Source organism: Nanorana parkeri, unplaced genomic scaffold (assembly GCF_000935625.1).
Source record: "Nanorana parkeri isolate BGI_ZX_2015 unplaced genomic scaffold, ASM93562v1 scaffold280, whole genome shotgun sequence".
In the NCBI taxonomy this organism is placed as follows: Eukaryota; Metazoa; Chordata; class Amphibia; order Anura; family Dicroglossidae; genus Nanorana; species Nanorana parkeri.
This window is the reverse complement of record NW_017306548.1, coordinates 1,231,992-1,245,979: the sequence shown is the minus strand read 5'-3', so window position 1 is coordinate 1,245,979 and position 13,988 is coordinate 1,231,992. Positions and strand designations below refer to the sequence as shown.

The 13,988-nt window shown below is 42.1% G+C and overlaps 1 protein-coding gene across 1 annotated transcript in view; it reads left to right on the top strand.

Annotated features, from left to right (window-relative positions):
- The window catches only part of UTP4 (UTP4, small subunit processome component), a 31,620-nt gene extending 21,217 nt beyond the window's left edge, over positions 1 to 10,403 (top strand). Inside the window, exons 12-18 of the mRNA XM_018557327.1 lie at positions 43 to 199; positions 1,397 to 1,399; positions 1,489 to 1,592; positions 1,686 to 1,781; positions 2,196 to 2,381; positions 5,957 to 6,067; positions 10,222 to 10,403. Of these exons, the coding sequence (XP_018412829.1) occupies positions 43 to 199; positions 1,397 to 1,399; positions 1,489 to 1,592; positions 1,686 to 1,781; positions 2,196 to 2,381; positions 5,957 to 6,067; positions 10,222 to 10,338 (774 nt within the window). The 3' untranslated portion in view covers positions 10,339 to 10,403. The remainder of the gene's footprint in view (positions 1 to 42; positions 200 to 1,396; positions 1,400 to 1,488; positions 1,593 to 1,685; positions 1,782 to 2,195; positions 2,382 to 5,956; positions 6,068 to 10,221) is intronic.
- Positions 10,404 to 13,988: the final 3,585 nt, after the last annotated feature.

The window sequence follows — 13,988 nt, the reverse complement described above, 5'->3', positions numbered from 1 at the left end:
TCTGCCATGCCATTTTAAAATACTTTATATCCCACTATGCAGGTTCCTAAATTCGCCCAACCACCAACCTCAGCGCTGCACCTTAAGTTTTCACCTGACTCCAAACGTCTGTATGTTGGAACAGAAGGGGGATGCGTTCATATTATGGGCCTTTCCAAAGGCACCTGCCAGCACAGTCACACCCTAGAGCCACCATCAGGTACTGTAGCTGATAAATACTGAAGAAATTGTGAGAGGAGATTTTATACATTTAAATGGTTGTCCATCCTAAGGCTGCACATAGATGTATAACTGGCCCTAAGGATTATATAAATAACTTCTTGATAAGGTTAGTGGCGTGGCTCATAGGTTTGCACAAAGAGGACTTCTAGATTTGTTGCTACTGAGAGTTTAATAATTATAGGTGGATGAAGATAGGACTAGCTGCTGAGTTTTGGGATGTGTACTAGTTATTCAGTTGGTACTAAAAGGACAAGCTGTTTAGATAAGACATTATAACTAACTGTTGTGGTTCTACCGACAGAAGGACCTGCTGTTCATTTGGCTTTATGGAGACATGAGGACTGTGAACTATAATGATTCGACAGATAGGAGGACTAGATATTAGGATGGTTCTATAGACAGGAGGTCTAGATATTTAAATGGTTCTACTGGATGGAAGACATGATATTGGGATGAATATATGGACAGGAGGACTAGATGTTAAAATTAATCTACAGACAGGAGAGGCTATACATTTAATGGTTCTACAGCCAGGAGAAGTAGATATTGAGAAGAATCTACTGACAGAAGGATTGGATTTAAGATGGTTCTATGGAATAGAGATTACTTTATAGGCAGGAGGACAACATATTAAGATGCTTCTAGAGACCAGGAGACTAGATGTTGAGAAGAATTATCAGATAGGTGGACTAGATATTGATAAGAATCAGACAGAAGGACTGGATATTGGGATGGTTCTATGGAAAAGAAGAATAGATATTAAAATGAATCTACAGGAATACTAGGTATTGAGATGGTTCCAATGGAGGACTAGATAGTGAGATGGTTCCAATGGAGGACTAGATAGTGAGATGGTTCCAATGGAGGACTAGATAGTGAGATGGTTCTAATGGAGGACTAGATAGTGAGATGGTTCTAATGGAGGACTAGATAGTGAGACATATCTACAGACAATGGGACTAGATATTGAGACATATCTACAGACAATGGGACTAGATATTGAGATGGTTCTACAGGTATGAGGTCAAGATATTGAGATGAATCTACAGACCGGAGGTATATATATTGAGTTGGTTTTACAGGTATAGTTCATAGGTGAACTAGATATTGAGATGGTTCTGCAGACAGGAGCACTAGATATTGATATATTCCTGATGGAGGACCAGATATTAAGCTTGTAATAAGTGTACTGGAAAGCTGTAACATGGTATTGTGGCTTAAGGATTTGATGACAATACATTAACAAGACGTTCGCTGTGTCCACAGCTTCACATCCTGTTCACCTTCTGACCGCCAGCGCAGATGGGTCTCTACTTGCGGTAGCATCTACTAATTCTCAAATTGACATCTATAATGTGAAAGACTTAAAGGTAGGTGGGGACAACAGTCCAGATTTGTGTTGTGATGTTACATAAGCATTAGAAGTGAAATCATTCCTAATGAATGCCTTCTTTGTTCTGCAGTATATGTGCTCTGTTCCCCAGTATAACTCTCCCCCGACTGCAATAAGTATCCACCCGTCCACCAATAACCTGGTGATCGCTTATGCAGACCAGCAGGTAGGTTCTTTCCTGAAAGGGAACACATTCTTTGCGTTATTTGTTTTTTGTTTTACAGTTTTTGAGTATTGTTCATAAACTGGATGATTAGCTCTTTAACATCACTGGTCTTAAGTGGACCTGTTATTTTGCCCTAAGGGGCTAGTACAGGGTTGCTTTATTGCCCTATAAGAAAACCTGGACAATAATTTGGCATATATGTTAAAAATAAAGTTTTATCGCTATATGTCTGAAAATGTAATAATTATTTGAACACTAAATTCAGCTTTACTGCTGATCAGACAGCAGCAAACCTGAACCTGGGGCTACATTTGGTTGCTACGCCTTGCCTATTACCATTGCTCTTTGTATCAGTTTGTTGAAAAAGCCCGCATGTTGTGTGTCTACTTTTTACACACTTTTCTTGCTTTATAGGTGCTGGAGTTTAACATTGCTCAAAATCAGTACACAGACTGGGGCAATGAGGTCCTCAAACATGGCCTTCATCGTGAGTGGCTGGAACGAGACACACCTATCATTGGGATCACCTTTAACCCCTCGAGATCAAAACACATCCTTATGCATGACAATTATATGTTCTGCGTCATTGACAAGTCTCTAGTAAGTAGATTTCAGGTCTTTCAAAGCATGACTCTGCCTAATCTGACTATGGCTAGAAAATGAAAGTTATTGCTTGCCTCGGGTGAATCTCTCCACTTGTCCTGCCGGCCTTTAAAGTGAACCTGAAAGATTTAATATGTTATAGGAGAACATCTGGACCTGTTAATTGTACCAAGGCAGTACCCTGAACATATGTACCCTTGAATTCCTCATGAAAAATAGCAGGGCAGTTGTGGTATGCAAGTGTGCCAAGGCACTCCTATACATGTCACTACAGTGCTGCTCTCTGTTCTCCTTGCTGGAGGCACTGACATGAGGAAGCAAAGTCCTGCCTCTACCAAGATGGCCGCCTCCATACAGAGACCCAGAACAAGGCATAGTCAGTAATGAAGAAAGATCAGCTGCAGGGAGACCACAAGCAATACTGGTGACTAGTTATTTGCCCTCTGAGTGCCTTTTTGGGGTAAAGCTTTAGGAGTTCAGTTCCTTTTTTCCCCTGCCCCGCTATTCCTATAAGTATAATGTTTTACATCTGCAATCTAGTATCTCAATCATCCACTCCGCTTGAACCTATTAGTTATGGAAGGGACCGGATATTAAACCGTTCTTCACTTCAACAAAAGGTGTATCCAATACCCTCTTTGTAGATAGTGTATCTGAGAGGGTAGAACCTCTGTCAAGTTTATATTGCTGTTTGTCCCCACTAAATTAGGACCGATTCAACTAAGAGTTAAATAAAAGTAAGGTTTTACATGCTTTAAATAATAAAATAGGGTAAAGGTCTGACCGATCCTAACAGTGAGAGATATCATCCCTGGAGTGCTCTGGGATACTAGACTGTCAGGTGGTTATAAAGTTTACGTTCAGTTAAAGCCTTTTCTTTTAGTTTTGGATAGAGCGGAGAAGGGTTAGAAATCTCTTTAAAGTGACACTAAACTCAGTAGTTAAATCTTAAAGATGTCTTCAAGCACCTTAACTATTATCAAAGCTGTATCTTATTTGTGTATCACTCAGCTGTAGATCCTCAAATTATCTCTGAATTGGTGCTGACATTGTCCTTCCTTCTGGAGGGGGGCTACTTTTGTTCCCCATGGTCCCTGTGTGTTGTAAAGTAGTCCCTGCTCCAAGTTCGCTGCCGTGATGGACTACAATCTCAATCAAAAAGAGTAAACTAAACATGAGATTGTAGTCCATCACAGGAGTGAGGTTGGAGCGGTGACTACTTTACATCACACACAGAGTAGCCACCCTCCAGCAGAAAGGACAGTGTCAGCACCAATTCAGAGATGGTTGAAGGATCTACAGCCGAGTGATACACAAATAAGATACATTTTTGTTCTAAAGTAAAGGTACTTGAATGTATTTTTAAGATTTAATTCCTGAGTTTAGTGTCACTTTGACTAAGCCTCGGATAAAAATAAAGAATATATGACATATATGAATATATGACACGCTGTCACAGCAGGCTGAGCTCTCCTCCCCACACCGCTTGCCCAGCCTCCTGTGACAGCGTGTCAGAGAGGAGAGCGGGTACAAGCAGTCAGGGATCAGTGATTGCTGAGTTTTTGTAAATAATTCAGGACATAGTATGGTTACTATATCCTCAATTATGAATGAATGGGAGAGATCTACATCACCTCCCGATCATTCATGATATATGACTGCACTAAATGTTTGTTTTTTTTGGTCTGGTTAGATTTGTACAATTGAGTGTGAGTGTGAATGTAGCTGCTGAGGGCGGAGCCAGCACCAGAGAACACTCTGGCTTCTATTTCCCCATGCTCGGGGTTCTCTAGAAAATAAGGAAATCAGCAATGAAAGGGGTTTAGCTGGTGGGGTAGACCAATGCAAAGGATGAACACCAGGCCCTGTGCCCTGAACCAGTTCCAGCTTTTATGTTTAACCAGATTGTGCCTTTAAAGAGAACTTGTCCTCCTCCCCAATAAATGTGTTTTTTCGGTTGATCAGAAGTCACCCCTAGTAGTAGTTGTGCTAATAATTTCTATGCTGAGATTCCTGCTCCCAAAACCTCTTCTTTAAAGCACTTGTTGTGTCTGCTCAGTGGCATTGTGAGTTGTCGTGGAAGAGGAGATGAATGCACCGCTTTTGGGTGAAGAGTTGGCCACATGTGCCATACTGCTTCAATCGGCGGTGTGACACTCTCTACATCAGTACTTGTAATGAAAGCTGTAAATGTCCCCCACTGGAGAGATTCATGCTCTCTTTGTCCTGGTGACAACTGTCGAAAGGACTGAGGGGAAGAGAAAATCCAAGAACAGGAAGCGAGGGGAAACTGTTACGGTGGGAACACTTGTGTTCAGTGACCACCATCTATAAGGGGATTTTTCTTGCTTTAGAGAGGTTTTCTCTAGGGGTGCACAGATATATTGGCTGAAAATGGCACTTTTGGCTAAATGCCGAAAGTGCCATTTTACTGCCGATACAGCGGTGCATCCGTGCTTTTTTCCCTCCCCGCTGGGCTCTGCTCTGAGAAACGCTGAGAGCGGCCGGCGTCTCTCCTCCCACACCGATCAGCCTCCTGTCATGGGTCAGAGGAGAGCAGTGTGGGCGGAGACAGCCAGCGCTGTCACAGGAGGCTGAGCTCTCCTCCCCACACCGCTCGCCCAGCCTCCTGTGACAGCGTGTCAGGAAGGAGAGCGGGTACAAGCAGTCGGTGATCAGTGATAGCTGAGTGTTTGTAAATAATTGAGGACATAGTATGGTTACTATATCCTCAATTATGAATGAATGGGAGAGATCTACATCACCTCCTGTTCATTCATGATTGTGGTTATAGTAATCATACTCTGTCCTCATGTTATGAATGAACAGGAACACTCATAGAGGATTCCTGTTCATTGATAACAGGGGACACAGAAAAAGAGATTGAGGACTCTGTGTCCTCAATCTCTTTTTCTTTTTTAAAAGGGAAATATCAGGGGTCTGTTTACTTTTAGGGGCTCTGGGGAAATATTAGGGGTGTAAAGTAAAAAATAAAAATATTTAAAAAAATTACGTTTATAAAAAATAGATAAATTAAATATTTTTAAAGCGTTAAAAAAAAAAACATTTTCGGTATCGGTTTCGGCCTGACTTTTTTTTTTTTTTCATTTTGGTTTCGTTCCGGTTTTAAAATGTTCATTTCGGTGCACCTCTAGTTTTCTCTCATTTCCTGTTGTGTCCTTGGGACAGGTCAAGGGAAATCTCCCCAATGCAGCAGATGGCAAAGGAAACCTGACATGGGTTTTAAGCATTGGCTACTCTAGGCTACTGCATAGTAGAGGATGTTGTGCTCCCATTCACAATAAAGCAATACCCTGTTTTTTTGCCGTTTTTAAATGTTGGTGTTCTACACTTTCCCAAGTTTTTACCTCTTGATCCTGCTAGTAAAGCGTCCTCATTTCCCGTGGAGGGATGTCAGCACTGTTTTTCAGCTGCTCAATTTGCAGTAGGACTGTCAGCCTCTGTTTTGGCATCTGCCCATAATGGCGAATAATGATCTGCCGGTTGCCTTGCACAAGTGCTGGCAACGCCTATAGCAGTACCACATTACACGTGTTTTGTTCTTTCCACAGCCACTTCCAGATGACGAGACCGTCCTAGTCAACCAGAGGACACTGAGACAACTCTCAGCCGATGTGCGGATAAGCCAGGCACATGCTTTTAAAATAACAAGAAAATATCAGGTAGGATCTTATCTATTTAGGCACTTTGCACACTTTGGGGTCTTTTTTTTTTTTTTTTAGAAACAATTTGCAGAGCAATTTGCCCAACAAATCTCTGTGACGGTTCTTTCTGTGTCAGTAGAAGCAAAAACTATTTTTATATTTTCTTTTCAGGTTGAATGTAATTTTTGGAAAATACCATATTATGACCACTAGATGGAGCCCGAAGAACATAAACACTTATTTCCTATGTTCCTCAGCTCCATCTATTGGCTGTAATACATTATACACTGAGTGGCCAGATTATCATGACCACCTGACGTTTGTAGGCAAATTAGCTATAATTTTGCGCTGAAGTTGCTAGAGGGCCAGACCATTATAAACAGGGAAGCAGGTTGTTTACCACAACAGTAGAAGTGATTTGTTTCTGAAGATATGGGTAAACAACGCGATTTAACAGCCTTTGAGCGTGGGATGATTGTTGGCGCTCGGAGCCATGGAGCGAGTATCAGCAAAACAGCAGAATTCGTTAAATGTTCAAGAGCAGCTGTTGTTAAAGTGTTTAAAGACTGGACTGTCAGCCGAAAATCTGGGTCTGAACATGCGAATTGTGGCCGTCAGCGACTAGTCAATGTTAGGGCAGAACAGAGAGTGGCAAGACTGGTACAAGACAACAGAAGTGCAACAGTGCAGTGTCAGATTCCTCGCATCACCTTTCACCATCTTGTGGAGTCAATGCCAAGAAGAATCGCCGCAGTATTGAAGGCAAAAGGTGGCCCAATGAAGTACTGATGGGGTGGTCATAATAATCTGGCCACTCAGTGTATTCTGAATATTACTTTCAACCTGGAAAGAAAATATGATGATACCATTCATTTTTGCCTCTTATTTGTACAGAACGAACGTTCAGAGAAATTAGTAGGAAGAATGGCTCTGCAAATTGTTCATAAAATAGACCCCTTTGTGTCCACAATGCTATTTTTTTTTCTTGTTTTATTTTTGCATATATTACAGAAGTTGCTGGATTATATATTATATAATATATATTATAATAATATATAATATTATATTTAGTGTCCCTGCATTACACCCCCCTATGGAGCAGAGCAATTTTTACATTACTGCTATGGGATTATTGATTTATTACTTAAGATAACAACAAAGTAATACACATATTGTTTTTTAGGATAAAAAAGGCCATGTTTTGGAGGTTATTACTTTGCAATGCTTTGTACCAGGATCATCATTGTAGTGTCATGCTAAATGGGACAAATTATAGAATAAAATGTAAACTTTTTATCTAAAGCAAATCATTGAAAAAAAGTGTTTTTTTAAAAATATGTTTTGTTGTAAAACAATTTTAACTTCAGTTCGGGTTTTTTTTTAGTTTTTTAGTTTTTTTTTTCCTTTTTAATTTTGCACTTCTTTTTTAATGCAAGAAAATTTAATGAACAAAACAAATATAAGCTGAAAAAATGTTTAAATATCAGTGGTTGGGAAAAAGAAAAAAATATCGGCAGTAAAATAATAGTTAAGGGGAAAATATAGTAAATTAGGACTGATTCAACTAAGAGTTAAATAAAAAATAAGGTTTTACATTCTTTAAATAATAAAATAAGGTAAATGTCTGACAGATCCTAACAGTGAGAGATCTCATCACTGGAGTGCTCTGGGATACTAGACTGACAGCTGATTATAAAGTTTATGTTCAGTCAAATTCTTTTTCTTTTAGTTTTGGATAGAGCGGAGAAGGATTAGAAATCTCTTTAAAGTGACACTAAACTCAGTAGTTAAATCTTAGAAATACATTCAGGTACCTTAACCATTATCAAAGATATATCTTATTTGTACAGTCCAATCATCTCTAAATTGGTGCTGACGCTGTCCTTCCTTCTGGAGGGTGGCTACTTTTGTTCCCCACGGTCGTTCCCCACGGTCTCTCACTAGTGTCGGCACCAATTCAGAAATGATTGGAGGATCTACAGCTGAGTGATACTCAGATAAGATACATTTTTGTTAATAGTTAGGGTACTTGAATGTATTTTTAAGATTTAACTCCTGAGTTTAGTGTCACTTTAACTAAGCCTCGGATAGCAGTAAAAATCTGACAGGGCACCTCTTCTTTAAAGCACTTGTTGTGTCTGCTCAGTGGCATTATGAGTTGTCGTGGAAGAGGAGATGAATGCACCGCTTTTGGGTGAAGAGTTGGCCACATGTGCCATACGGCTTCAATCGGCGGTGTGACATTCTCTACACCAGTACTAGTAATCTTTGGACACTGAAATTAGTGTTCTGTTATCATCAGGCAAATGGAAGCTGTAAATGAGTCGGTATAAACGAAGTAAGGCTAAATTCACACTGCGACTGCGGGTTTCTACCACAAGAACCAAGACATCTTGCAGCAGGAATATCATGCGAATCCGTTCAAATGCCGCCACTGTACCCGTTCAAGTTAATGACCGGGTGACAGTGGCCGCATCTGTCAGTGGCTGTCCGCATGTCATCATAAATGGTGCAATTACACGTGATTCCGGATAGATGATTGTCCCTGGATGCATTGTGTCTTCATTGCCTCAATTGTCACTATGTCGCCCAGAAGAAGGTACCCTGCGTGGCCCCGAAACTTGGCTGTTTGACGCATGTGACGATTTAATAAAAAATGCTTTACTTCTTGCACATATCATCGAGTGCTGGTGACTTCTAGTATGGACTGCACCCAGGGACAATCTTCTATCCTGAACTACATGTAATTGTACCATTTTATGATTAGATGTGTCCGCTGTTGAGCAATGTGGCCGCTGCCAGCCTGTCATTAACTTGAAGGGAAACAGTGGCCACATTTCCCCAGGACGAGCTGTGTAGGCCGCACAGCGCCCTTGTTGCCATGGCGCCCTGTGCGGCCGCACTGCTCGCACACCCCTAAGGCCGGCCCTGTTCGTATAGGCACAACTGGGGTTCTTGCCACAGAAATCCCAAGCCACAGCTTAAAGCCCCATATGAAGAGGGCACCCAAAGGAGGTACAAGAACAGATGTGCAAAAAAAAAACAAGTGTCCTTTTTCGTCCCCACTGTATCAAACACTTAACAAAATAAAGGTTTTGACTTGACATGCATATCTCCAGCATGTATCAAAAACTAAAACATCCGTTTTCCATGGATGTTGGGGTATGCAATGTTTGTATATAGAGCAGCGGCAAAAAAAGACCAAGTGATCCATTGAGTCTGCTTTTTTTAAATCTTTTTGTTGGAATATAGGTCTATGTTTATCCCAAGCACATAGAATTGCAGTTACTGTTGTTTGACTTCCTACTTCTGCTGGAAGTCTGATCCCACACATCCACTACACTTTTGGTAAAATTACACTTCGTAAGGACAGCTTTGATTTATTTTCCTACTTCTAGTTTGGGGTCATGTCCCCGCTTTCTTGAGCTCTACTTCATGTTCAAAAGGTCCTCCTGGCTTCAGTGGTACTTTACTATATTTAAAGGAGAACTATGAGGCGAGTGAAAATCACTCAGCCTCATAGTTCTAGCCGACCAGTGACAATGAGAACACATACCGTCGCTTGCTCACTTCTCGATCTATCCCTGCAGAGAGCCTTGGCTGTCACTCACGGCTCCCTGCAGGGATTCTCCCCCCCCCCTGTCCGATCCTCCAGTGCTGACTTGATAGGCAGAGCCAGCTGTCAATCGCACAGCTGGGTGGCTCTCGAAAGTAAAGTCGGGATCCGTCTAGGCTGCGGCGTCTCAGTATACCACAAGCTGTAGCTTGTGGTATACGGAGCTTTGGGTGACGGGAAGACGCTATTTTTTGTCCTCCCGTTACCCTTAGGAGAACTATGGGGAAAAGCCCTGACCCCATAGTTCTCCTTTTTAAAGGTTTCAATCATGGCCCCTGTTTTCCTCGGAGCTGTACATTTAAGCCTCTGCTAATATTTTTTTATCTGTCCAACCGTCACTATTTTTTTGTTGCCCGTCTCTAGATTTGCTCTAATCAATATGTTTTTGTAAGTGATGTCCTCGGCACTGGCCTCAGTATTCTAAATGATGTTTAATAAAAGTGATCACTGCACATTCTCGCTATCCAATAGTGAAAATAACCTCATATTATTCCATTTTGTTTCCTTCTCTCTGATGCTCTGTCCCCCTCCTGGTGAATTCTCGGACCCCTTGCAGCCGCTGATGTTCATGGACTTGTTGGATAAGGGCGAGTTGGTTGTGGTGGAAAGAACGCTCGGTGACATTGAGGCGCAGCTGCCGCCTCCCATGAAACAGAAGAAATTTGGAACATAAGTTTTGGGGGTTTTAAGACCGAACAATTTTCCCTACAAATATATATATATTTTTTGATGTTTTATTGTCATGCGTCACCCCGACTGCGGCGCATAATTCCAAACGTGACACCTGTGGTCTAAAAGGCTTTATGTGGACCTTTCCAGGCTGGAGATGGTGGCAATGACATGGGAAGGACAACGAGATGAAGAGTTCTTCTTTATAACAAATCCATTTTATGACGTGGATCCAACTCTAAGGAAACAACTGTTATTACTTTCCAGTATTTCATTTAGGCAAACCGCTAAATAAATACACGTGAACTGGTTTATCAAAAGGATATGAAATGCTGTTTGGCCAGTCATGTGATCCAAATACAAACAGCATAGTCAAGTCGTCTGTGACCTATGGTGCTGATTGGACAATGAAGGAGCAGCTGCCAACTAATGAGGTCACCTGTGTGCTCTCGACCTCATATATGCATGTTCATGATAATAAACTGAAGGCTCGTGGCAGAGCAGTAGAGCCCTGATTTAGTTCAGTGTGTAGCCAAGCCCCTCCCTATAACAGTACTATTGGAAAAGTCAAAGGGAAGCTAATGGAAGTACAAAGCCAGAAACGTATACTAGCTTTATTTAAACCTGCATTTCATGGTTCTGTAAAGAATATATTAATGCACTAAATGTTTTTTTTTTGGCTAGAGGTGTACAATGTTACCCACTTGACCTTTTAACTCAAGGTTTATAAAAAAGAAAAGTCTAATTAAATCAGATGAAACTGCAAATGTCTTAGATGCCCTAAGGCGGGGACTGCAGCCTTTTGCTACATAGTTCTGTGCCATGCAAACCTGCTCATCACATCACATCACATCACATCACATCACATCACATCACATCACATCACATCCCATTAAGTGAATGTAGCTGCTGAGGGCCGGGGCCAGCACCAGCACCAGAGAACACGCTGGCTTCTAGTTCCCCATGCTCGGGGTTCTCTAGAAAATAAGGACACCAGCAATAAAAGGGGTTTAGCTGGTGGGGTAGACCGATGCAAAGGATGAACACCAGGCCCTGTGCCCTGAACCAGTTCCAGCTTTTATGTTTAACCAGATTGTGCCTTGCCCCAATAAATGTGTTTTTTCGGTTGATCAGAAGTCACCCCTAGTAGTAGTAGTAGTAGTGCTAATAATTTCTATGCTGAGACTCCTACACCCAAAACCTCTTCTTTAAAGCACTTGTTGTGTCTGCTCAGTGGCATTATGAGTTGTCGTGGAAGAGGAGATGAATACACCGCTTTTGGGTGAAGAGTTGGCCACATGTGCCATACTGCTTCAATCGGTGGTGTGACATTCTCTACATCAGTATTTATAATCCATAGATACCACAATTAGTGTTCCATTATATTTAGGCAAATGGAAGCTGGTAATGAGGCGATATAAACAAAAGCTAGGGATACACGTCCAAAACCGTCTTATTTGGCATATTCGTTCAATTTTCTACTAGTTGATGGGGTCAAATGAATGATCAGTTTGGCTCCCGCAGTTTAAGGACCTGTAACGTCATCACATCTAATATAAGCCTATTAAGCTGGCTATACACCGTACAATTATCTGCAGATTTTCTATGGTCAGATGGGGAAAGTGTAACAGATTCCTCCATCTACGCTAAACTGTGTGGATGGAGGAACCTCCCACTGGGCCAAGCTTCAGTACCTTGCTAGGCGGTCCTGCTGGCTCTCAAAACACCTGAACAATCTGATTGGATGCAGGCATTGTTCAGGTATTTTTACAGCCAGCGTGCTGACTAGCAAGATACTGAAGCTTGTCCCAGTGGAAGATTCCTCCATCCACACAGTTTAGCATAGATGGAAGAATCTGTTGCACTTTATCCATCTGACCATAGAAAATGTGCAGATAATATATAGGTGTGTGGCCAGCTTTATAGGTGAGGATGCTGAAGGACATACCACAGCCTGAGTCGAATGTGAGAGAGGTGAGTGGTCACAGGTGAGTATTTTTTCTTCTTTATTTCCTCCCCTAGAGAACAATGAACAGTTAACGCTTGCAGTGTAGGGGGTGGACCCACTGCGAGGGTGAATTTTTTAAAAATTCTTCTTTAAGTAAACCTGTACCTGACCCACTGTAGCTAAAGTTGCCAACACATGTACGTACACGCACGTATGTATGTACGTACACACACACACACACACACACACACACACACACACACACACACACGTAGTTCTCCAGTATCTACCTAAAAGTTTTCCTAAAATTTGTGTGCTGAGATGCCTATGCCCAAAATAATCTTGCCAAGGTGACAAAGCCTGTCCCTCTGCTACAGCTTGTCTGTAAAATATCTGCAGTTTCATTATTGGTAGTTGTAGATTGAATCATCTGTCTGTGATGGTACAATTATTTCCTCTAGAGAGTCTCAACTCCGCCTCCGGAAACATGTCTGATCTGCCTAAATGTCACCCCGACCATTAACACTGCATGAAAGGTCACACATTTTCAGCTTCCGTTCAAGAAGAGTGCAGAAACAACCCTGCTCGGCTCCTTTTGTCTCATTTCAGCAGTCATTCCCACCATCAGCTCTTTTTTTGAAGCAAAACCTTAAAGTTCCGTCCCAAGAGCAAGAATCACTAATGTTACTTCTCTTTTCTCCCTTCTGTTCTTAGGTCTGTTTTGTTACATAGGACTTGAGTTTCTGGTCTTTGGGTCTAAGCCATGGCTCTGAGCATCATTCCACCAATAACCCTCTGTCCAATGAGAGGGCCTTGATTGGTCTCTTTTTGGATGTGTTTTGGGTGAGCCGGCCTTAATGGCAAAGTTAAGAGGTGGGAGATTTGAGTCCCTAATTATAAAGTGAAACTTGGATCAGAGGAGCGCACAGAAGGATTTCTGGATAAGAAGGAAAATAGGAAGGTCTACTGGGCAAACACTCAGACCATTGCTTGTCCCTCACTCCCATAGTTCAGTTAGTCCTGATCTTCACCAGGGGTTTATGGACCAATAGGGAGGGGTGGGAAGATCCAGGGCCATATTCCAGGGTCCTCAGCAACTAGACAATTATGTGCAGATACCTGTATGCTGCTACTTTCCCTTCCTAGAGGCAGTATAATGGCCGCCCCTACACTGTAATATTTTCTTTTTTCATCCTGCGGGCTGAGCAAAGAAAATATAACCGATTCCTCCAACGCTTACGAGCGCTGATCGAGGAATCTCCTGCTGTCCTTATTGTATGCTGATGGTGGCCTTTGGCTGTTCGTTCCAACTGGCTCCTTCGATCAGCTGCTCAGGGGATGCTGGCCAAAAGTTTGCCGACAGCGGCACCCACTGTGCAAATTTTCATAGTGTATGGTCAGCTTAAGTTTACTTCAGCGGCAAACTACCCAGATAAAATATAATACATACATTTACAGGTCCCCGCCCCTAGCCTGTTACTGGACAGTAGGGATGACCTCAGGTGTGGATCGAACCTGAGCTCCAATCCCAGAAGCTACTTGTGGCCACCCACCCAATCAGCTTTAGCCAGGGCATACCCAGCCCTGCAGCAGCGCATAAACAAAGGGGTGGGAGGCTTGTGCTGCCATCATTGAACTTATATGGCCACAGTCATCTTAGGTCAATGTCATAACCCGAGTGTGGCCACATAAGGTCAATGATGTCA